This window comes from Gavialis gangeticus, unplaced genomic scaffold (genome assembly GCF_001723915.1).
Source record: "Gavialis gangeticus isolate Ggan-Ray unplaced genomic scaffold, GavGan_comp1, whole genome shotgun sequence".
NCBI classification, from domain to species: domain Eukaryota; kingdom Metazoa; phylum Chordata; order Crocodylia; family Gavialidae; genus Gavialis; species Gavialis gangeticus.
In genome coordinates this window covers 9,988,835-10,012,986 of record NW_017729029.1, presented here as the reverse complement: position 1 = coordinate 10,012,986, position 24,152 = coordinate 9,988,835, and the positions used below count along the sequence as shown (strand labels likewise).

At 47.5% G+C, this 24,152-nt stretch overlaps 2 protein-coding genes across 3 annotated transcripts in view; both read right to left on the bottom strand.

The window, feature by feature from the left end:
- Positions 1–455: 455 nt before the first annotated feature.
- Positions 456–19,862, bottom strand: DKC1 (dyskerin pseudouridine synthase 1). Of its 2 annotated transcripts, XM_019521220.1 has the most exons (15): positions 19,765–19,862; positions 18,442–18,506; positions 15,711–15,797; positions 15,079–15,170; positions 13,971–14,155; positions 13,439–13,503; positions 12,462–12,588; positions 11,686–11,816; positions 9,807–9,950; positions 8,827–8,947; positions 4,383–4,501; positions 3,259–3,362; positions 2,242–2,302; positions 1,278–1,439; positions 456–562 (listed from the first exon to the last, which is right to left on the bottom strand). In XM_019521220.1, the coding sequence occupies exons 1-15, from the start codon at positions 19,778–19,780 to the stop codon at positions 491–493; spliced, it is 1,551 nt and encodes a 516-aa protein (XP_019376765.1). In that variant the 5' UTR covers positions 19,781–19,862; the 3' UTR covers positions 456–490. The 2 variants fall into 2 exon arrangements, with proteins under 2 accessions (XP_019376765.1, XP_019376766.1); XM_019521221.1 differs by lacking the exons at positions 456–562; positions 1,278–1,439; positions 2,242–2,302 and having other exon boundaries at positions 3,255–3,362.
- Positions 19,863–23,356: 3,494 nt separating this feature from the next.
- The window catches only part of LOC109300322 (factor VIII intron 22 protein-like), a 12,292-nt gene continuing 11,496 nt past the window's right edge, over positions 23,357–24,152 (bottom strand). The window contains exon 3 of the mRNA XM_019521004.1: positions 23,357–24,149. Coding sequence (XP_019376549.1) covers positions 23,625–24,149 — 525 coding nt within the window. The 3' untranslated portion in view covers positions 23,357–23,624. The remainder of the gene's footprint in view (positions 24,150–24,152) is intronic.

Genomic DNA, 24,152 nt, shown 5'->3' with positions numbered 1-24,152 from the left:
CCCCCCTCCACATGCCCTCCTCAGTAAGTACCTCAAGGCCAACCCCATCAGCTTTAAAAGCATCTGGCAACTGTCTGGGGTAATGACTCTCAGCACTAAACAAAGGAGAAAGGTAGAACAAGGGAAAAAGTGTTATTCCCCATTTGTGGTGGAAGCTGGAAACACTGGTTAAGATAACCTATTTGTAGCCAGAGCTGTTGATACCCTGAGGACACCGTTTCTATGCACAAGGTGCCCAGTCTGTGGTAGCTTCTAACAGTCCAGTGCGGTGGCTGTTTGTGCTCCCTACCCTCGTTACCCTTAAAACAGGATGAAGAGGGCTTACGGTGAGTAGGCTATGGCCCTTTGCAGAGAGAGTCTCCTGTTTGCGTGCAAGCAGATGAGGGGCCTTGTCACACTGCAGGCCCCTCGCTGCGTGGTCAGTCTTTCTGCCCTGCTGGGGGAACAGTTATTTGTTCTCAAGTTCCTCCTCTCCAACCAGAAACCAGTTTTATTCAGAGCTCTCTTCAGCCTCCTTTTGTTTTTTCTTCTTCTTCTTTTTCTTGGCACTGCTGTCACCAGCCTGTGGAGAGGACAGAGAACTCAGGAAGGCCAGAGATAGACTCATACTCTAATGGAAGAGGCAAGGGATTTCTTAGGGTGGTATCTTTTACTGGACCAACTGCAAAGTTGGGACAGAGTTAGATAAACTTTAAATGCAAGCCATTCTTCAGGTCACTCAGTCATTTCTAAAAATATGGACCTGAAAAAGTCTCACTTGTGCTCTCATCCCCTCAGGCCCAGGCTTCCCAATTCCACAGGTTCAGAAGGAAATACCCCACTGCCCCAAACTGAGATGAGCAGGTCAGTAATTGACCATCTGCAGTGAACTGCAGTCCAGGGAGCATGTTTATTGGAAGCAAACATTACACTACACCAAAGGAAAGGGCACAGAAGACCAGTATTGGATCTGCAGGTTCTTCCAGAATGGTAAGAGGAATCCCTGACTATTCTGCACAGAACTACCTCATGGGGGAGAATTCCAACCCCATGGAGGCTCTCTGACATGCTTCCTTTGGAAAGCATTTACCAGACCCTGCTCCCTACAATAACTCCCTTAAGCTCACAGGCCCAGGCTCCAACAAGAGAAGTCCTCTTTCAAAATGTACTTAACTGTACCAGTCCAGTGCCCTGTCTTCATCAAGGAAGCATCCACCAGTTTAACTACCAGCCCTGCCTGGCAAATCTAATGGAACTCTTCAGCTTGGGCTGCACAAGGGCACTGCACAGGTACCTACCACTTCCATTTGCTCGCCTGCACTCTCCGCAGCTTCTCTGGCCTTCTTCTCTTTTTTCTTCTTTTTCTTTTCCTTCTTGCTCAGCTCCTCAGGCTCTGGAGTGGTTGGGGACAAGGTAGCCACTGTCACCTCTTCACTTTCACTTTCCGTCTCTCGCTTTCGCTGTTTAAGGGGGAAGACACATTTAGGACAGATTCTCTCCCCAAAGCGTTAAGACTGATGAAGAGGAATATTTTATACAGGTCTGAATGGCCCTTCCTCCCTGCTCCCCCAGCAAGGAAGAAGTATGCCTAGTAATATGCAGTTAAGTGGCATATATATAGGAATGGAAAACAGACTGAGGAACTTGTCTACGAGCTTCTGAAAGATTCTAGACAATCCCTGATGCTGCTCCCATGTACAGGAGCAGCATGGCACACCAATTCCCTGGCAACGTTCCATCTACAAGTTGAGAGATCTGTGCTGCTCCTTTCTGGGAATCATCATTTGAATACAAGGTACCAAGACCCAAATAGAGGTTCAGGCACTTGGATCCAATATACTCTGCCTCCAGTCATATGCACTGGCTGGCTTCTAAGCTGGGTAAAGCCTCAAAATTGGGCTGATGCATTATGCTTCTGGAATCCCATCAGAGCCCTTCATTCACATCCAGGGTCGTAGCCTTCTGTCCTTTTGAACTCTGGTTCCTAAGCCTTGTGCCTCAAGTAATTCCCAAAGCCTAACATCTCTATTAATCATCCAGCTTGCTGGCTAATACATTACATGTTAAAACTTACTCTGATGTACTAATAAATGAACACAAGGAGAACCTGTGCACTAAGTTCTGCAACAGGCCTTCAAAACCCTCCCCCAAAGCAGCAATACAGAGCTTTAACTTCATGAACTAACCTACCAAGGCAACGATATTTATTGCCACCCACCATCCATGTCTGAAATACATTTTGTAAGAGGACTAGACACCAACCTTTGGTGTCCTCTCTGCCTCGCAAGATGTGATGGCTTTTTCCTCTTTCTTAACAGTGATCCTGAAAGGAAAAACACACTTGAGTGAGCAGAATTCATTCTCTAGAGTTACTTTCCTCTCAGACCAAGTCCCATCCCTCAGTCTCCTGCTGCTACACAGGTGAAGCACTGTACATCCTGTGGTATTCCAAGATACCAAAGGTACTTGGTGTATGGGAAGCCTGAAGTCTGCATCAGCACCCAGCTGTGCTGGAAAAAGGCTGAGGTTCCCCTGCTTGATGTAGCAGACTGACTCCCTCTAGAGCCACAAGTATCAGGCTAGAAAGGGATAACTGTCTGCATGCCATTTAACTCATGGGGCAGTAGATGGGTGCAGGTCAAACAGCACTGCACAAGGACAATGGGCACCACGACAACTGCCAACTAGAGGCTGTAAATACACACCTTGCCGGGCATTTCCAAATCAGTGACTTTTCATTGAACAAAGATTTTTTTAAGAAGTCAATAGGGTCCCGAAAATTGAGGGACAATTGAACATTGTGAAGACTACAGGAAACCCTCACTATTCGTGGATTCGAATATTTGTGGTGTGTCGTGCCACGCCAATGGAGTGGGTTGGGGCAAGTGCCGCCGCAGCTCGCTCTGGCACTGCACCAAGCTCCTGCCTCTACGTAAGCAGGCATGGAGTGCTGCACAGAGGAGGGCAGAGCTGGGCAGGCGGAGCAGGAGGCAGCAGCATCTTCTCCCCCCCGGAGGCAGCCGCAGTCGGTCCCCAGGTACTGCAGGGAAGCCCCGCACTTCCAGATTCTCATGGGGGGTTGGGGGCAGGGGGTGGCTGTGGCATCTGACAGGGAGCCCTGTCTGTATTCGTGGATTTCACCATTGGCAGGGATTTCCAGAATGGATTCCCCATGAATGGCGAGGGTCTCCTGTATGCGCATAGTTCAGTTTAGAAAGACTAGCAGAAGTCACCCCCCCAGCCTGCCCCTCAACAGGTCTCTCATAAACACAATGTTACCTGTAGTCTACATATTCCTTCTCCCAAGAAGCTGGCGTGCTCTGGTTCGGTTTGCCATGCTTGTCCAACAGGCCCTGCTGGATCATCATCTTCTTCTGAATTGCCTGATACGAGAGTGCAGAAAGCATGAACAGTCTTATTCCAGCTTCAAAGAAGATTTATCTTTTCTAGTTGAAGTCACAAGGTATAAAAATAATGTAAAGATTCCTGTATTCTGTTTATAAGTCATTCTTATATTTGTAGAAGGTAGGACACATGCCTCTCTGAACCAGTTAGGTCTTGAAGATGCCACCTTGCCCCACCTTCTGTCTGACTTCAGACTGACACAGCTAGCCATTCCTCTTATATGTGTAATAAGAGTACATTCCTGAGGCAATAAGCAAGCCAGAAAAGAGGACTTTACACTAACAGTCTGGAGGAGGCTAAACTCCAAGCCAGATGGAGCCAATCATCTACTGTTACTATACCAGTTAGGCAGACGGTTATAACATGAAGGCAAGGATCTCAGGCAGGAGAATGTGCAAGTGGCATTGCCTACATGCACTGTAGTAACAGTATTTTTTCATTTCTATGACACCTTTCAAAGAACTCTGTTTTACCCGTTACTTAAGTCTCACAAGAATAAGGAATTGATTGCTCTGTGCCCAGTCCCTTCATGAGCCATCAGTAATGGGTGATAGATGGAAGTCAGCATTGCACAGAGTGCTGATGTCACCTGTTTTACATCATTTGGCTCTTCACATAAGAAAGGTCCCCACCCAGCACAGACTAATCAAGACTTGTGTAGACTGACTCTTAACCACTTGGAGACAAGCTTTGAACCATGTTAAGAGAAATCCAGCTCCCTGACATTGTTATAGTAATGCAAGACACAGCCCAAAGGCTCCAGAGTTTCACAGCAGAGGCACAGCTGATCAAGTCCATTTCAGATGGCATGCAAGTGACATAAGCTGAAGTAGCTTGCATGCTGCACTCTTAGAAATGGAGCTTTTGGGCTGAAACTGCAAGCCAGTACCTTGGACCTGCAGCTTTGAATGAATCTACCCAAAAATTAGCTTCTCAACAGCAGAACACCCACTTCAAGAATCTTCCAACAAGCAATTCCCTTAACTCCCACAGCTTACCTTTGGGCCAAGACCCCATTTTCGGGGGTAAGTGTCTCTTTCCATGATTACTCTCTTGATCTTTGCCACTATCCCATGATCACAGGTAGAAATCACAGCAGTGGTCATCAAGGCAATGGCTACAGATGTGGATTAAAAGAAAAAAGTTTGTGACTACTGTGAGGAACAAAAAGCTGTATGGGCTATGGTGTAGCTATCCAGTTAATGGGTTCACTTTGCTCTACATGTCCATCAAAGGGTTAGAAAGACATGCTCCAAAAATAATTATCCCCAAGAGAGAAATCTGAAAAAAAGGAGACCTGAAAAACTATCTGCAAGATCCACTCAGCACAGGCCTCATAGATTTCATAAGCATTAGGACTGGAAGGGACTTTGGAAGATCACAGTATCCAGCTCCCTGGTCCAGGCACAGGAAGTCAGCTGGGGTCAAAGGATCCCAGCAAGACAGATGCCCACATGCCTCTTAAAGGAGCCCAGAGTAGGTGCTTGCACCATCTCTAGAGGGAGTCTGTTCCAGGCCTCAGGGGCTTGGACAGTAAAAAAGTTCTTCCTTAGGTCCAGCCTGAAACGGTCTTTGAGGAGTTTGTGACCATCTGACCTTGTCATCCCTTGGAGCGCTCTGGTGAACAGGTATTCCCCCAGATCCCAATTCACACCCCTTATGCACATATAGGCTGTCACCAGGTCACCCCTGAGCCTGCACTTTTCCAGGCAGAAGAGTCCCATGGCTCTCAGCCTTTTATCATAAGGTCTGTTTCCCTGCCCTCTGACCATGCATGTGGCTCTCCTCTGGACTCTCTCAAGCTTCTCCACATCCTTTTTAAATTGTGGAGCCCAGAATCGGATGCAGTACTCCAGCTGCAGCCTCACCAAGGCCAAGTACAGCAGGAAGATGATATCCTAGGATTTGATCAAGAAGCATCTACGGATGCAAGCCAGAGTTTTGCTCATTTTACCAATGGCAACATTGCATTGGTGGCTCATATTCATTTTGTGGTCAATCATGAGCCCCAAGTCCCTTTTGGCCATGGTGCTAGCAAGCGTAGCACTGCCGAGCCTATAAGCATGCTGCCGGGCTTCCCCCCCCACCAAGGTGGAGTACCTTGCATTTTTCGGTGTTGAATGCCATCAGGTTTATGCCTGCCCATTTTCTGAGCCCATCTAGGTCGGCCTGGATCACCATCCTGCCCTCAGGTGTGTATGCATTACCCCAGTTTGGTGTCATCGGTGAACTTAGCCAGTCCACTTCTGATACCAATGTCCACATCATTAATAAAGATGTTAAAGAGTATAGGCCCAAGGATGGCCCACTGGTCACAGTGCACCACAATGATCGACTTCCATCAACTACCACTCTCTGGGTCCAACCTCAGAGCCAAATCCCCAGCCACTTGACTGTGGTGTAGCCGAGGCCGCAGCTGGCCAATTTTTCCATGCGATGATCATGGAACATGAGATTGAAGGCTTTTTTAAAATCAAGATATATGACATCAATCTCTTCACCCCTGTCCAGGTGATATGTCACCTGGTCATAGAAGATTAGATTGGTCAGGCAAGATCTAACCTGCAACAAACCCATGCTGGCTATCCTTCAGGATGTTGCCATCAGCCAGTTTGTCAAGAATGGTCCCTTTGATCATTTTTTCCAAGATCTTCCTGAGGACAGAAGTGAGGCTGATAGACCTGTAGTTCCCCCAATCTACCTTCCTCCCTTTCTTGAAGATAGGCACCACAGTGGCCTTCTTCCAATCTTCAGGCACTCCACCTGAGTGCCACGAGTTCTCGAAGATCCATGCCAGTGCCAGACATTGATGTAGGATAACAATTCTCTCTCAGCCTGGCTGTCCCATACTGTACTGAGCATGGCCGTCCCTTGGGGCTGGTGAAAAACAGATGCAAAATACCGTTAAGCAGGTTGGCTTTTTCCTGGGCATCAGCTGTCTCATATGGTTTAGCAGGGGTCCAATGTTACTTTTGTTTTTCCTCTGGCTCCCCACATATCTAAAAGAAGACTTTTTATCGTCTATGATGCATGTAGTCAGCTTGAATTTGGTCACAGCCTTGGCTTTCCTGGTTCGCTTCCTACAGGTCTGGACTGGTGCAGAATACTCCTCCTTTGAGGTGGATCCATCCCTCCATCCTTTATATGTCTTTCTGGATGCAGGAGGTCCACAAGTTCCCTGCAGAGCCAAGGGGGCTGCTGTGCCCTTTTGCTGCCTTTCCTCTGAGATGGGATAGACATTGCTTGTGCTTCCAGGATCACTCCCTTGAGGAGCAAGCACTCCTGCTGAACTCCCCTCCCCTTCAGGTCGTGGTCCCTTAGGGCCTCACTAGCAAGTTTCCTGAGCTTGTCAAAGTCAGCTTTCCTGAAGTCAAGGACTTCTGTATTGCTGACTGACTTGCCAGCTTTACAGCAGATGGTGAAGGTGATCAGCTCACGGTCGCTGTCTCCCAGCTCCCCTTCGATCGTTAGGTCACCGATTAAATCATCCCCCGTTGCCAGTACCACGCCAAGCAGCACTTTGCCTCTCATTGGTCCATAGACTTCTTGAGTCAGATACAGCTCATCCATACACGAGGAAGCTTTGCAACCATTTGGATTAGGCCACGAAACATCTGGGTAGTTGTAGTCTCCCATGACAACCATGCACTGGGAGTGTGCAGCCTCAGCCAGTTCCTTGGCAAAATCCTGGTTGAGCTCTTGTTCCTGGTTAGGTCGGTGGTAGACTCTTACCATTGTGTCCCCTGTGCCATGTTCACCATGGATTTTAACCCAGAGAGTCTCCAGCTGTCCACCCTGCATGCTAATGTTAGCTTTCCTTGATGTAGAGAGGTACACCCCTGCCCCTTTTGTCTACCGATCTCTCCTGTATAAGGTATATCTGTCTATACCTATGGCCCAGTCATAGGTGGAGTCCCAACAGGTCTCTGTTATCCCTATGAGATCATAGTAATTTTTGTTTAGCAGGAGGACCAGTTCCTCCTGTTTGATCCCCAAGCTCCTGACATTGGTGTACAGGCACATAAGTGTCCCACTGGGGGCCCTAGTCGTCTCTACACATTGTTCCAGGGCTGGGGTAGGGGTGGGTTCCCTTAAGTGCCATAGCCTGCTGAATTTGCAAAAGTTGCCCAGTGGGCTTGCTGTGGCAGTAACCCCCCATCCCCCAGCAGGTTTAGTTTAAAACTCGGTCAAGCAGGTCAGCCAATCTGGCTGAGAAGAGCCTCCTTCCCAGTGCAGTGAGGTGGAGGCTGTCTCTTTCCAGCAGACCACTGCCTCTCTCACCAAAGAACGGACTGTGATCGTGGAAGCCAAAGCTTTCCGAAGCCTGTGATCATGGAAGCCAAAGGGTACAGGTTTATACTCTACTGAAGATGAAACAACTATGATCCTAAGACTAAAAGCAGGAAGCTCTACTGCTTGGGTTAAGAGACCTAGCTCAGTTTCCCGAAGTCTGTAACCAGGCTCAACCTCACTGGCTACACTGAAGAGTAAGTGTTACAGAGTACATGGGATACACCGACTAACCATAAGGGTTAGTCACATTACTTGGAGGCGTACTGTGCAGGAGATGGGATATGTGCACAATAAAAACACACTTGCACTGATCAACCCCATGTGTTGTTTCAGTCATGGGGAAGCTTGGTGTTTACTTCCTGTGCAGTGTCCATTGAAACAATGCTTTAGTATAAGCACAGAAATGCAACAGTTCACAGTAGGTCAGCTGCCATCTACAGCTTATCTATTTCTTTACACCAGGTTTTTTGGCATGCAGAGAACTATTTACCAGGCAGTAGTACGTGATAGGACAGCACCCCTCATCTTGGCCAAAATGAAGCCCCCCATAGAGAGAGGCTCCAGCTCTGCTGGCTCCATTTCACTCCTGCAGGCAGCCATCCAGACACACGAATAGCCCCCAGTAAACCACTGAGAGACTGGGGGGAATCTGGAGGCTGCACAGCACAAAGCCTCTAGAACAGGGACCTGGGTGTTGCAGGAAGCAGTGCAGAGGCACTCAAAGAATGGACAAACTTCATCATTACTTCACATACCACACATCTCAGCACCCAGGACAGTAGCGGATGAACAGTCATCACAAGAATCCTTGTCTATCTCAAGGATTTAAGGGAGACAACAAAGGAACAGACAACTATGAAGTAATGGGATCAAGAAGTCTGCTGATGACCACTTTGCAATCAGCTTATTTTCAGTTACTATACTAGACTTACTTTTTTAGTTGTCATCATTGATTTGGCAGCCCTAACATCCTGTCATTGTTACCAAGAAACAAGGTTTAAAATACTTGTCTATGGTGAGTTTGCCTAATATGCACACATTTTACTCAACTCCCATGCTTGCTGCAACTTTACTAACATGCTAGTGAAAACCTTCCACATTTACTTCAAAACAGTGAGCCTGGCAGCTGAAAGACCAGTGATCTCTTACCTGTGCAGATGGCCTCCCCTTTAGTAGTGATGACAACTATTTCCTGATTAATTTCAATGCCGTCTTCGTACCTCAGGACACCAGGAAGCATTATCTTGGCTCCATAGCAGATGGCATTAACCTGGAAAGGTAGGGGTAGAGAATAGGTGGCTTAGCATAAAAAGCAGTGCGGTCCTAAGCAACAAAGGAAACACTGCCACTGCAAAGTTATCCAGCCATTTCAACTTCCATACACAAGCACCACACCTTGTACAATAATGTTCCCTCACCCACCTGTTATGGAAACTAGTGAAAAGGAGCCCTGGAATGCTCTGTAGAGTAGACTCCACTAGCTGGAGCAAAATAAGATGTGAGCAGGTGGCCTTTTGGCTCAGATCAAGTGCAGACCTGAAATACCGTGACCACTAAGGCGGCTTTCCTAATCGCTAGGCATACATTTTTTTTGGCATGGGGTAGTACTCCTGGAGGTAACGTATAGTTAATCTCCCACTTTCATTTCCAGTGGCAAGATCTTGGCTTTATGCCCACTTTATGGAAATGGGAGACTCCTCCCTAGCTTGCCCTCAGCCATACAGCTGCAGGAGCAAGTGAAACTTGGGGGCATCTGAACCCCAAGTCTCTGGGCTTGGGCCTGCATGTAGGATGCCCGCCAAATGATTTGAAAGCATCTGAAGCCCCACTGGAATAGGTTTGCCAGTAGTATGACCACATATGGTTCTTGAATGACTCATGGATTTGGAATTGATTTGGCTTGGAACATGTTTTTGGTTTGTTTTTTTTAAATGAAAAAAAGTCATCTTGCACACTGCCCATCTTTCTCAGGTGGGACTTGCACCAACTATCTCCCACAGCTAACCCTTTAAAAGCAGTTTTGGCTGCTGTCCATAAGCATCTGGATTATCATCAGATTCCCCAACCTCAAGTTCTCGCTATCCAAGATGGATGGGGTCAACAATCTCCACAGCCGCCTTTGAACTCACCGCACTGTCTTTCATCACCAACCGCTTATGTGAAGTTAGCAACTTCTCCAAGGGGAAGATAACCCGCCTCAGATAACTCTCATCTTTGTTGTTGTCATACTGCCACTGAGCATCTAGCACATCATGCATAGTCACCATGCTGTCCTGCAAAGAGACATTTCCCATTCCATCAACCCTTAAGTCAGCCACCAAAATAAAAGACAGAACTGAGTGAATGCAGACAACACTAGTCACGAGGAGCAGGCTGAAGTCAGAATAAATCCCAAGTTTCTGAAAAAAGGGCTCAGGGACAAAACTGGCAACAGCCTTGAACAAAGCAGGTAAGCAAACATATCCCACGTAAGGGACAAAAATCCCTCAGCCCCGGCCCTGCTACTGCAGTCTTGGGATGTGCCTGACCACAAGTTAGCATTTGTGCTTGCTGGAAATAGAATTCATTTAATGTGTGATCTAACCCACATGTAAACCTGGATTTCCAGTCATGAAAGATCAAACAACAGAAGACTGAGCTACCTATGCTTCCTAAATCAAAGGCAAAACAGTGATGAAATGGTCTCAAGTAAGAGATCAGAAACAGCAACAGGTATACTACAATATAAGGCATTAAGTACAAGTAGAGGAACACCGATATATTGGTCCCATATCAGATCAGCACTGATATAAGGAAAATTGAAAGTATTCACAATTGGCTTCTTTTGCCTGAGGTGGCCGAAAAGTGTCCCACGCATGCGCATAGCCTCAGCATATATGGGGCTTAGAGACCAGTGTTGGGCTGGTAAGTCTGGTGTAGGGGAAGGGGAGGGACATGGGGGGGTGGTGCTGATCAAGGCCCCTGAGGTGAGGGAGGGAACGGATCTGGGACAGATGCATGGGGGTCGGCTCCCACCACTGCATACACCCCAGGAGGGCACGGGGGCGGGCGCCCCCTGGATTTGTGCGAGGCAGGCTGCCACTGCGGGCTGGGGCCAGGGACTGGGCTGGGCTGTGAGATGGCGGTACTGGAAGGGGAAATTGGGGGGGTATACAGTGAATTTTGGGGTGGCTGCAGCCCCCGCCGTAGCCCTGCTTCCAGCACCACTACCCTCCCTGAACACAGCAGCAGCCCACCCTTGCCCTACGCAGATCCGGGGGCATATGCCCTCCCAGGGTGTGCGCAGCAGCAGGAGCTGTCCCCTCTTCCAGACCAGCCACTTGCGGCTCTGTTCCACAGCCTGCCACACCCTACCACCACTGAGCAGCACCTGCCTCTGCCCCAATCCCTCTCTCACTGCAGGGGCCTCAATCTGCCCCCCGACACGCCTTCTTTTCCCCCACACCAGACGTATCAGCCTGATCCTGGTCTCCAAGCTGTGAGGCTGTATATCAGAACTGGATTGGTATCAGCTGATAAGGCTCCTTAAAAACAACCGGCCATCGGTACCAGCCCAAGAAAACCCACCAGTGCATCCCTAACCACAAGTTTTTGGAGAAATACCTATATTCAGAGACTTACTTCAGATAACTTGCTCTGGAAACAAAAGTTATCCAAACTCTCTTTACTTTTATGGTCAGGCTGGAAAGTCTATCTATAGTTTTTATATCACTTTCAAAGTAACATTCAAATATTACAAAGAGGTGCCCTTTTAAGTGCAATGCATAAGATACGCCACTACCTGAAGGCAGAATGCAAGCAGAAAGCTCATGCAGCTGAATTCAGAGGAGACAGATTTGTGGGCTGGAGAATGGAGTGGCAAAATGTAAGATTTCCCATCACTTTGGCACATTCACCAGTCATTCACTGTCCCAAAGCTTAATTACCAGAACAGGGGCAGCAGCCCTGACCTGAACTCAACACTTTGGGGAGGAACAGTTTATAGCATAAGCAGCAGTAACACCTTACCTTCTCCCCCAAGATTCCTGAGCGCACTCGACGGAGCTCCTGCATCTGGCCTCCGACTCCCAGCAGCAGGCCAAGGTGGACACACAGTGTTCGAATATAAGTGCCAGCTTCGCAACTTGCCCAGAAGATGCCTGGGACCAAGGGCAGAGAAGAACATTGAGATATCCATATAAACACACTTGCCTTTCCAATTCAGACAAACCTAGCCACCATTCTCTAAAGCCAGGACAACAACTAGAGTACAGAGATGCTCTATATTCAGGACCCCAGAAACAGCCATCAGTATTGGGTGATAGATGTAAGTCATCTTTGCACATAGTGCTACTGCAATCTATTTTACATCATTTGGCTCTTCAAAAAGGAACTCAGCAAGAAGTATTGACACTTCAACACTGAAAAAAAAAATGTAAAGGAAGGATAAATTTTGCTAAGGTATATATCTGAACAGTGAAGAATTTCATCCATTAGGGAAGGAGGCACACAGAAATTCTATTAGTCATTAACAGAAATCATCATACAAGATAAAGCATATTCCCTCAGTAACAACAGCAAGGGACACTGTTTCCTCCCTTACCAGACAGTGGCACAGTACAGCCCATTCAACAATCCAGCCTTAACACCTACCTCCGTTTCAAATTAGGATGTTATCTCACAAGACTTGGATTTCAGAAGGGGACTTCAAACACCTGCACACCAGTCTCATCCAAAAGAAGAAAAGCAGGCCCCCTTAAGTAGCTTGCTCAGAAAAAGATATGAAAGAGAGAGCATGACTTTACCTAATCTCTTCTCAGGGTCATATTCCACTAGTTTGCTTTCATAGATGGTTCGGACTCTCAGCTGCCTCTTTACAGCAGCAATGAGAGGAGGACGCTGAAATAGTGCGCCTGTCAGAGTTTCTATTGCCTGGGGGGAGAAGCAGAAGAATGGACAGCCCTCAATGCTGTGTAACTCGCATTTATAGTTAGTAACATTTAAGACGCAAACACTTGAGACAATTAGGTCACTTGCATATCCAGAGAACTGCAGGCTTCAGGTGGTCTGCTCATATTTCATTAATGAAGCCCATTAGGTCAGATACCCACCATGCTTGATAACAACCACTATATTTCAGTCACTGATGGGGTTGATAAGGGGTATACTGGGATGTTTTGCTAGGCAGCAGTATGTGATCAGACAGCATCCCTCGTCTTGGTTGAGATGAAGCCCCCTATGGAGAAAGGCTCCAGCTCTGCTGCTCTGCTTCACTCCTGCAGGCAGCCATCCAGACACACCAACAGCCCCCAGTAGAACACTGACAGGCTGCAGGGAATCTGGAGGCTGCACAGCACACAGCCCCTAGAACAGGGACCTGGGTGTTGCAGGGGGGCAGTGCAGCAGCACTCAGAGAATGGATAAACTTCATCATCACTTCACATACCATATGTGCCTCGGCACTCAGGGCAGTAGGACAAGATGAACAAAGAGAACACCCCTTTGCTAGAAAGGATGGATAAAGCTTAAAAGACCAGGCAGCTCTAAAGTATGGAGACCACAATGACTACCAATGACTATGCTGCAAGCAACAAATTGCCTTTAATGTTAACTCTTAGAAAAATCTGTGTTATTAAACTGGAGTCTTGTGAGAACAAGATGTTCTTTATATCACAATGTTAAAAGACTGTTCTCCACCAGCTCTTCCTCAGTGTCTCCCACATAAACTGCTTGCTGCATTAAGTATTCAGTGTATGTTTTGCTTCGCGGCACAGAGACTTACCCTGGCAAGCTGAGTCTCGCTTTCAATAGCATTGTGCAGCCGAACAATTCCCACATACTCTTTGCCTGGAAGAACGACAGAAGAGTAGTCAGGAGCAGCCACTTGTGTTTTACTGTTTACCACCAGGCAGGTGGCACCGTAACTCAAATACCTAGAGGCACAACTGCTTAATTACCACCTTTACCAAAAGGTCTAACACACCCATATTTCATCTGACAAAGGGAGCCAAGCTGCAGGTTTCTTGTGTAGCAAGTTTTATTTCGTAAACCCACAGGGCAGGTTAACCTCTAGTTTGTAAGTTAAACATGCTGTGCTCTCCTGAAACCTGTTCATGTAATGGGATGTGCTGTAACAGTTCTTAGGAAAACATGCAGTATTATCTGCCACCATTTGGGGCTCATAATTCATCCTAGCCTCTAATGTTGCTTAGCAACCTGCCCTAGAAGTAGACTTTTAATGAGCTAGAAATAAAGCCATCTGCTCTAAAATTTACAGTTTTCATCCAAATAAGATAAAATAAAATAAAACATACCTGCACTCTGCTGGGATTTGACCAATCGTGTTGCTCGCTCAATACACACAATCAGGCATCCAGTTACTTTAGGGTCTAGTGTCCCACTATGCCCGGTCTTCTGAACCCGAAGAATGCGCCGGATCCATGCAACCACTTCATGGGAAGAAGGGTTGGATGGTTTATCAAGGTTAATGAAGCCCGACCTACAGTGAAACAAATTATAGATATTTAGAACCACTAACACCAGCTGCTACCCCACTCCTGCTTAACCAACATTTGGCTTTCAAAGCAATCATACGTTTGCAGCGTATATACAAGATTTTCAAAGACAGGAACCTCTAAATAAGTGGCCTATTTATAAAGAGTGTTGAACATGCAAGTTCTCACCACACTAGTGGAGGCTGTTTAGTGCACAGCTCTTTGAAAGGACAACCCACTTAGCCAGAAGCACAATTTCAGGCTCCTGGGTCTTGGAAATCTTAATCTTCAATAAGCAGAACTTGACCAAATTAACTGCTACAGAAGCTGTACCTTCAACAAAGGCAAGTCCATCTGCCTACCTTCAACTCTACAGAAGTTTGCTTTTGTGGCTGTACCAAAAATGCTATTAAAATTGTTCTAACAACAGCTTTAATGATTATGAATCTGCTGAAAGTTTAAAGAGGATTTCTGAACATCCAGCAACACTGGAGAGAAGCAACAGTTTCTGGAACTACATCAGGAGTGTGCAACCTACATCCTGGATCCAGCCCTTGAACATTTCCTAGAGAATTAAGGCTAGAAAATACTTCAGGAGATCATCTAGTCCAACCAGGGATTGAACCTGTGACCTTGGTGCTATTAGCATCACTCTAAACAACTGCGATAGCCAAGGCAATCAGCAATGCGCTCCAGCCACAGCAAGACAAAGCGCTTCCAGGATCCTAGCAACTGCCTTTTCCTCTCTATTCCCTTCGCAGCATGGCTGATCAACAGGGAGGTGTAGGGTACATCCTGTGGCAGGGGCTGGGTTACAAGCAGCAACCTGTGGTGGCAAGAAGTTTTCAACCCCTGAACCAGGCAATCAGAAGATTCATGTACAACACAAACGAAGAGAAGGAACAGCCGTTTTCCTACATATGCTTACCGAACATACTCAGCAAGTTCCCTCTTCAGTGGATTAGAACCAGATGGAAGGGGAGTGTAGTGCGCAGTCCTCACATTGAGCTTGTCAAAATTCTATAAAATTCAAACAAAATGGAAAAAATGTTCCTGAAAACTTAGTATTTTGGTCCTGGGACTCCACTACTAGATACGTGAATTAGAGTTTGATTAAATATGAATTATAGCCAACTGAAAACTGGCATATGTAGAAATTGAGCTTTCCAATAGCAGTGAGAATACTGAGCAGCTACGAAAAGCACAGCCTTTGACAGAAACAACTGAAAAGCTTTCCGAACAAACTACAAGACAGTTAATCCAGTGCATCTAAGCTTTCATACCCAGAACTAGGAAGTCCATGGAAGCCCCATGGAATCATCACTGCAGGAGTAGAGAGAAGGAACAGGGAAGTTCCTAGCAGGCACATTTATGGGCAAGGCAAGAGAACAGTTTTACATGACACAGAGGGGTTAGTCAGCTCTAAGCTCCCATGGACATTACTTTCTTTGCCAGTACACTAAAAACACATGTGAAAGACAAGACCTAGTGGTGCTTATTGTATACAATCAGAAAGAGTATACCCTAAACTGGCCTAGACTTTTCTGTCATGCTCCTTACCTTCAGCAGCAAGGGCCAGTGAGATGTGTCCAGCTGAGCCACCCGGGATTCTGGCTTGATGAAAAATTCCTCTGTATACTGTATATCCTGAGGAGACATTGAAATACTAAGTCAGAGAATTAGAACTGACAGGCAATGTCCTCCAAAGTCTCTAGAATTTCCTTGTAAATGTTCATAAGTTAGTTAATAAGACGTTTAAAAAACTTTAGCAACTGTCAGGCAAGAATAATGTAAACCAAATTGATGTAAATGAACAACTGCAATCATGATTTACCTTAGTAAGCGAGAATGCTGATTTAAATCAATTTAATTTTGTTTTTATATTTTGTACTTTATTTATTCCCTTAGGAAAGGAACATTCAAATTATAGTAAATATTGGAATAAACTGATACATAATAAAGAGCAGAGATCACATTTGGGAAAAACTGTAAATGATGTCCAGCTTATCAGACAATTAGTTTTCATTCACAGGTCCTACCTAGCACTTTATTTTTGGACAGTAGTTGAAGTTCAATTAAAATGCATTAAAATTGCCTTTTGGAATGGTTTTAGTAAGGCAAAGCTATCAATGTGAGAAAATAAATTAAACAAATCTAACAAATTTATGTATTAACATCTGTTGCAACAGTTGATTCCCCAATTTTAATTAAAGTGGTCATTAGCTGAACCAGCTGAATAAAGTGAAAAGAAGAAAACATTCTTTCCTTATCCATAGAAAGAAAGCCTACCACTAACCAAAGCTAGTTTAGCACTAAACATCATCTTAGTTCTAGATACTTGTCAATGACTTCCTCTTAAGTCTGCATTTTGGCTTTAAAAAACCAAACAACTTTGACAGCAAATACATAGCTTCAATATTGCTTTCACTAATTTAAATTTTAATAAGTTATTTTTAGTTTAGGCCTTAATATAGACCAACAATTTTCTATTTAATTATAAATGGCTCATTTTAAAAGAAAAAAATCCAATAATTAATTACATGAAAACAGTTACTGCCCATATCATTTAACAGAAATAACTTCTATTTATCAGAGGCATTATCAAATAGATGGCTAGACTTAGTTAGCTTCTCTACTGCAGAGATCACAGCTAATCTAAATTTTCTTAGTGTACATAATTTGAGAAAAGAAAAACTTCTATTTTTCAAGGCTGTAGATAATAAGAGTGAATTCATGAAGAGAGACTAAACCCTAATCCCATAAAGCAGTGCTGGCCAACTGGCAGTTCACATGCAACCTATGAGGTGTTAACCTTGGCATCTCACCCAGCTACCACTTCCCCTATTGTTCCAAACTCCAGCAGCAGCCAGGGTGTTGGGGCTTCCCCTTCTTCCCCCAGCTTCTGCTGCATGCCCCCTACCCTAGTGCAGCCCACAATGCCAAGGGAGTTGGCAGTCTGGAGCCACAATGCAGGGCAGTGCCAGAAGCGAGCCCAAAGGCCACTGAAGGTGGGGCAGGGCGCACCTATGCACTTGGGGTGTGCAGCTTGTCATGCCTGTGGCTGCCAACAGGGCACATGGCCCTCAGTTGCTCTGAAGCTGGAAAGCCCTGCCAAGGGATTTACTTTATTGCAATGTTGAAAAATGCTAATTTAGGGGAATTACTTTTTAAAAAAGAAATTAAGCACAAGCATCTCCTCCTCCTTTTACTGTTATCCATATCCATGAGGATAAATATCAAATGTAGTCAGCTGTAATGCAAACAACTCTATGTGGCCCTCAACTGCCATTTTAGTCTCAAAATATTGACTTGTTAACAAAAAGCCAGTTTTATTCCAAGACACACCAATGCCCTGAGAGTAGAACATGATAAAACTACACACATCAGTATACCAACATGTGTTTGTTAGGACAGTATTTTACCTTATTTAACCAAATCCAAGACTACTTCAAATCTAAAATGACCCCCACCATTAGATTCTATACACTGAAAATTACTCATCCCCCCTGCAGTGACGGCACTCCCTGATCCCACTCTACCTACTGTCTGTAGCTTCTGCCCCACCCTACCACTTACTATCAAGCACATCTCTAGCCCCATTCAGATCGAGCGTATAGAGCACATGGGCTGGAACCATGCCTGTAACGGTAAGTAGGGGAGGGTGGAGGCAGAGGCTGCTGTGGCTCCGACTCCGACCCTTAACCTTGGGTTGGAGCTGCAGTCAGAGCCGCAAGAGCTGCCAGCATACCACCCCCCCCAAACAAGGGGAAAAATACTATCACACCTAGTGAATCCAAGATGAAGGTTGTCTTTCCCACCTGGTAAGAGCAGCAAGTTCTGTTTTTCTACATATTTGTCAGTCCCTCTTTACTGTAATATCTGAGTGCAATCCTAAAACAAGCTGAACAACCGACTGATAAAACTTGAACCATTTTCTTTTAAGCCAACATACATATGATCCCAGATTAGGTCCTTGAACTGCCATTTGAATGGTTTCCCCTTGCATGGCTTTCTGTCTGGCTTTTCCTTTTCCCCTCACAGCTTGCAATCTCAAACTGCAAGCATTTAAATACAAGCATCTTTGTTTAAAAAACCATCCACAGCTTAACAAGTTTGCAAGAGAAGACAAAAATCTTTTCTGGGCAGCTGCCTAAATGAAAACATGATGAAGGAAGTTCCATGACTCTGCCTAAACTACCTCCAAGAGCCAAGCCAAGGCACCAAGGCTTACTTGGAGGCAAACATAGGCCTACAAGACAAGAAGAAAAAAAAAGATAAAGACATCACTTACAGCAACATCATCTGCAGCTAGCGATTTCCTGTCCTTCTTCTTCTTGTGCTTCTTCCCTACAGAACCTGTACAAGAAAGAGGGAGAGACAGTCACCACCTTTCACTCCAGACCCTGCCCAAGCCTAAGTGAGTGGAACTGTGTAATGCAGCAGCCACCTCCATCAGAAAATAATCATCCAAACTCACTAGAGAAAACTGCCTTCTAAACCACTATGTTAAGAGTCCTTAAAAATATGGACATTTACTGGGTCAGACCGTAGGCCATTTTGCCCTGTCTAGGACCAGGACAAAGGCTATGGTATGGAGGAACCTGAATTGGGGTGAGGGTGGGGCTCTTCTTTTCACACTGTGGCTCATCTATAGGTTGAGTTTCGCTGGTTGGCATCCACAAGGTCCCTGGAATCGCTCAGGGGGCAGTGGGTGCTGGCTGGCGTGTCCCCTCTGGGAACCCTTATTAGCCTGTTTTCTTTTTCAAGTGTTCCAACAAATCTGTGGCTGCATTTTCCTTTCAGGTCCTTTACCTGCTGCAAAACGTAAGACCTGCCACTGACTGGATTAGACCATGGGTCTGTCTTGCCCAGGCCTCTGTGTCACACAGGCCCTTGCTATTAATCTGTGCCCTCATTCCTCCTCTTTTCTTTTAATCATCCCAAATAATTAGTCGACATGTCGCCAGTGGCCTCTTTTAAGGGAAGCTTAGTTTTCCACAATGAACCAAAGCCCCTGACCCTTGGCAGGTCAAACAGGCTTGTATCACTAGGGCAGGGAACTGGGACTGACCAGGGCTTTTCCCACTGGTCCTCTCTACTCTGAGCCTCCAGCATTTAAAGCCCATTCAGAGGCTCTCTCCTAGGCTCAACAACGATTGCTGCCCCTTTCCTCACCACCGCCCGTCCTTCCTGGACCAGCTTCCCCATCCCAGGCTCCATAAAAAGCAGCCTCCGTCGGCGGGTCTGAAGCCGACCACGTGCTCCTTCCGGCGGGCGGCCCCGCTTCCAGGCGGCCAGGAGCCACGGCCGCCGAGCTGAAAGGCCGGGCTCGGGGTGAGACGGGGTCTCCCGTCGCCCGCCTCAGGGGCGGTAGCGCGGAGAAGGCCGCGGCGCCACGTGGGCCTGGGCGGACCCGACTGCGCGCGCACCTGGCGCGTGTCTCACCCCCTCCCCCCGTAGGGCAGTGGCGGCCACGCGCCAGCGCACCAGAAGGCCGCGCACGGGGCAGCTGTAGGGGCCGGCGCTGTTGCGAGCCCAAGCAAGGTCCCGACCCCCGGCCCTCCCCGCCCCGCCGCCATGTGCTCGGGGCGCAGCCCGAACGGCTCCGTCCAACCTCCGCCGTCCGCCATGTTCCCCGCGCCGCGAGCTCAGCCGAGAGCGGAAGGACCGCGTAGTCCCGAGATGCACCGCGCGTGGGGCCGAGCCAGCCACGTGGGCACAGCGGGGGCGGAGCTATGCGTCATGTGACTGGCCCCCCCCGTGCTGGCATTGGTGGAGTGGGAGGGATGGTGGCTCTGCCGGCCCCCGCCCGGCCCGGAGGGAGGGGGCGGGGCCTGCGCGCCCCGCGTGGGGGGGTGGGGCAGCCTTCACCCGCCTCAGGCTGAGGCTGAGACGTGCGTCTTCCTGGAGGGGGGCACCGAGGGGCACGACAGCCTCCACGGCTGCTGCCCGTTTACGGGATCAGCGGGGTCCTTGGTGGGAAGAAGACCAAGGGCGTACTGCATTGGCAGCGCTGACTGCAGATTCAGGGACCTGATCATTCCCCTGTATTTGGCAGAGGTGAGGTCATACCTGCAGTACTGTGTCCAGTTTTAGGCCCCCACTACAGAAAGGATGTGGACGAATTGGAGTCCAGCCGAGGGCAACAAAAATCGTTGGAGGCCTGGGGCACGACTTGTGAGGAGAGGCTGAGGGAACTGGGCTTAGTCTAGAGAACAGACTGAGGAGGATTTCATAACAGCCTTCAACTACGTGCAGGGTGGTTGCCAAGGGGATGTTCTCAGTGGTGGCAGATGACACAACAGGGAGCAATGGTCTCAAGTTGTAGCAAGGGAAGTTTAAGGTAGGTTTTAGGAAAAACTCTCATTGGGAGGATGGTGAAGCACTGGAACAGGTTACCCAGAGAGGTGGTGCAGTCTCCATTCTTTGAGGCTTTTAAGACCTGGATAGCCAATGAGGCTGAAGTTGGTTGCTTATTCCCAGTTCCTTATTCCTGGTTTCCTGTTTCCAGTTCTGTGTTCCTTATTCTCAGTTCCTTATTCAAAGCTAATCTAGACCCCAATAAAAACTTGTTATTAATGAATTACACATCCTAGAGAATTTCATTAGCTATGCAGATCTACTAATTAATATGTAAAATTATATCCCACATCAAGCACAGAGCCCTAAATGAAGGTCATCTTAGGATGGGATTATGGGGCAAAATACTTCTTGAACCACCTCAAATTTCATGGCAATGCCACTGGGAGACTGTCCCAAAGAACTCTGACCACAGTCCCGCCTGGCTGAAAGCATGGTTTGGTCATGCCAGGCTGCCAGCTGCCAGCCCCCATGCCCACTGTACTAAGTATAATGGATTGAATAAGGAAATGGGTTTCGGGCTGGGATTACGGCTAGAAATTCTGCTTGGGCCACTCCACAGCATAGCTCTGCGCCACCAGGAGACTACCAGATACATCTCACCAGAGACTTGCCTGACCTAAAGCACGGTTCGGCCATGCCAGTCTGCCAACAGACAGCACCCCAGCCACTGTGCTGAGTATATGGACCCGAATAAGAAACTGGATTTTGGGCTGGGATTATACCCAGAAATCTTTCTTGAGCTACCCCATGCCATGCCTCTGTGGCACCAGGCCAGCTCTGTACTTGATGTAGGCTGTTATTTTACATATTAGTACATATGCATAGCTAATTAAATTCTCTCTCTTTAGGATGTGTAATTCATTAATAACAAGTTTTTATTGGGTCTAAATTAGCTTAGGGGCCAGAGCTGCAGTGGGTAGGGTAGCCATTGCTAGGCTGGCAGAGCAGGTAGGAGACAGGGCCTGCGTAACTTGAAGAGTTGGACGAATCGATTTGGGACAGTGACTGGAATAGACAGCCTGGAATAGACTCCTGCCAGAGGTGGTGCAGGCACATATTCAATACTTTCAAAAAACACTTGGATGTCTATCTTGCTGGGATCATTTGACCTCTGCCGACTTCCTGCCCCTTGGACAGGGGGCTGGACCCAATGATCTTGCGAGGTCCCTTCCAGCCCTAATGTCTATGAAAGTACTGAACAATCCCACCCCCCAACCCCTTCCCATCATTGTTCAGGGGTACTCCCCTCCCCTTCCCCCACTGCTGCTTTTCCCACTGTCCCAGGGATGGGGGAAGCTCCATAGTTGCTGCCTGGATGCACCCTCCCCACTGCTGTTGCTCTTGCTGTTTCCAGCTGCTTCCCCAACCCAGAAGGCACGCAGGGGAGGGGAGGCACTGTGCTGAGTACAGAGAAGAAAGACGATTTTTACCTGTGTTTAAGGGCTTACAGTCCTGCAGTGCAGTCCAGCCTAGCCCAGCCCAGGAGGAGGGTGCAGCTCGAACATTACACCCCTCATGGATTTGCCCCTACATCTATCCAACTGTTCTGGTATTTTAAAACAATGGAAGTCACAAAACATTAAAACTAATCCAAATTCATGTGCTGTAGAAAAAAGGGCTATTTCAGGGGCTTAATTTTGTCCTCCATTATGAAGGCAAAAGGTTTTTTGGTTGACACAAGAGCATTCTTTTATACCATGGCACTCCTTCTCACTTACAATTACATATATTAAAGTTAACTGTAATATACAAATGCAGTACCTAACAGCACTACAGAGTTATGCACTGCATAAATGCAGATGCATCTGTTGGACAATACCATCAGAAGCAAAATTCATAGATTGTTAGGGGCTGGAAGGGACTTTGCAGATCATCAGGTCTAGCCCCAAAAGAGAACATGCACACGTTCACGTTGCTTCAGCTATAGCTTGCACTTTTCCCCACTGTAAGCTTCTAAAGCATCTTTGTGCCCAATATTACTAGACAGCTGCTTACAGAAACATACAGAATGCTTTTTCATATTTAGAGTGCTTTCTGTAGTATTATAGTAACAGAGCAAGGGACAGAGCCAATAGTTAAGAAGACAGGACAAGTTCAGTCAAGATTCCAGCACTAAACAAAACTGGAGCAGAGGAGAAAAAGCACCATCATCAACATGTCATTTCTGTTTTTCAAGTTACCACTTTAAATACATATGTGAATTGGCTGGTACAAGGAATAGTCTAATTTTTAAAATATACACAAAATGCCCTAGTCATTACACCTTGGATTTTAAACTGGAATAGGCTCTGGCTTTTGCAGGCTGTTGGGAAAATGAGTGTAGCTATTTCTCCAGAAGACATAGCAAACAAGTCCAGATCATCACCGCTGTGCTCTGTGCTAGCAGACTGGCAGTTATGAATGTGCTAGGTCATATTACACAGTGGGAGGAGTCTCCAATTTTCCCTTGAGCTGTAGGAGAAAAGCAAAATTATTCTTCATTGGGATGAAGGGAGAGTCTTAGGGCCAGAAGTAGGAGAGGAAGAATTAGCTTGTGCAAATTCATGGTCCTCTAGACAGGGGAATTGTCCCTTGTGACACCAAACCACTCTCCTCTATACATGGAGGATGACAGTGGGAGGCGGGAAAGAGTCAGCTGCAGCAGGATACAGAAGCCCACGGCAAGTGGCAGGAGGAGGAGGGTGAAATAAGTTGCAGTGCTGATGGTAGTTCTCAACAGGGACTGGATTGGAGGTCAGAATTGGTGACAAAGGGCTATTCCTAGTAGCAGTGAGGGCGCTGAGCTCTGCTCCAGGTGGCATACAGATTTGTTTCACTGGTGATGCCAGGTAGGTTTTGGCTCCTGTGAAATTAGCAGCAGCAGCTCAGTTCAAGCAAACCCAGTGTCTGTGGAAACACCAAGTTACTGTCACAGAGTGAGCACAAGTGTATCACTGTCAAAGAGCAAGCAAGCAAGAGTGACATCAGTGCCAGGGTGGGCGAGGCCCAAGGAGCTCTGAATCCCAGGACAGCAGCAGCAGGGGGCTAACACTCATCCCCCTGCTTCCCACCTCCACATGAAGGTGGCAGCAGTTGAACAAAGCTGGTCCACTGCATGGAGGCAGAGGGGGCTCAGACACCTTGCCCTGAGGGACTGATCATCTCCTGCAGCACCAGGTGCAGCAAGTGGTTCTGCTCGGGGCTGAGCAGTGGCCAGAGCTCAGCCTGTAGCACCTTGAGTGCCTCGAGGTCCTTCTCCTGGCAGGCCATGACGGCCGACTGGAGCAGAAGGAAAAGGCCGGGGGGCAGGTAGGCAGCTTGGGGCAGCTGCCCAGCACCTGCCCCAGCCCCACTCTCGAAGGCCTCCCAGCAGTACTTCTCCAGGGTGCGAGCGTGCTCGGGCAGCAGCTTGGGCGGTGGTGGCTGGAGCAGCAGCAGCAGCAGCACACGGGACACCTCGCAATGCACCAGCACTTCCAGGAATGCACCGCTGGGCGGGCTGGGCCCAGCCTGGGCCAGCAGCTGTGCCTGGGTGAGCACGGCCAGGGCGCCGTCATGGTCGCGGCCCAGCAGCAAGCAGGAGGCCAGCTGGCCCAGGCAGCGCAGCGCCTCCAGGGGCAGCTGGGCGGCCGCCAGCAGCTCGACAGCACGCTGAAAATG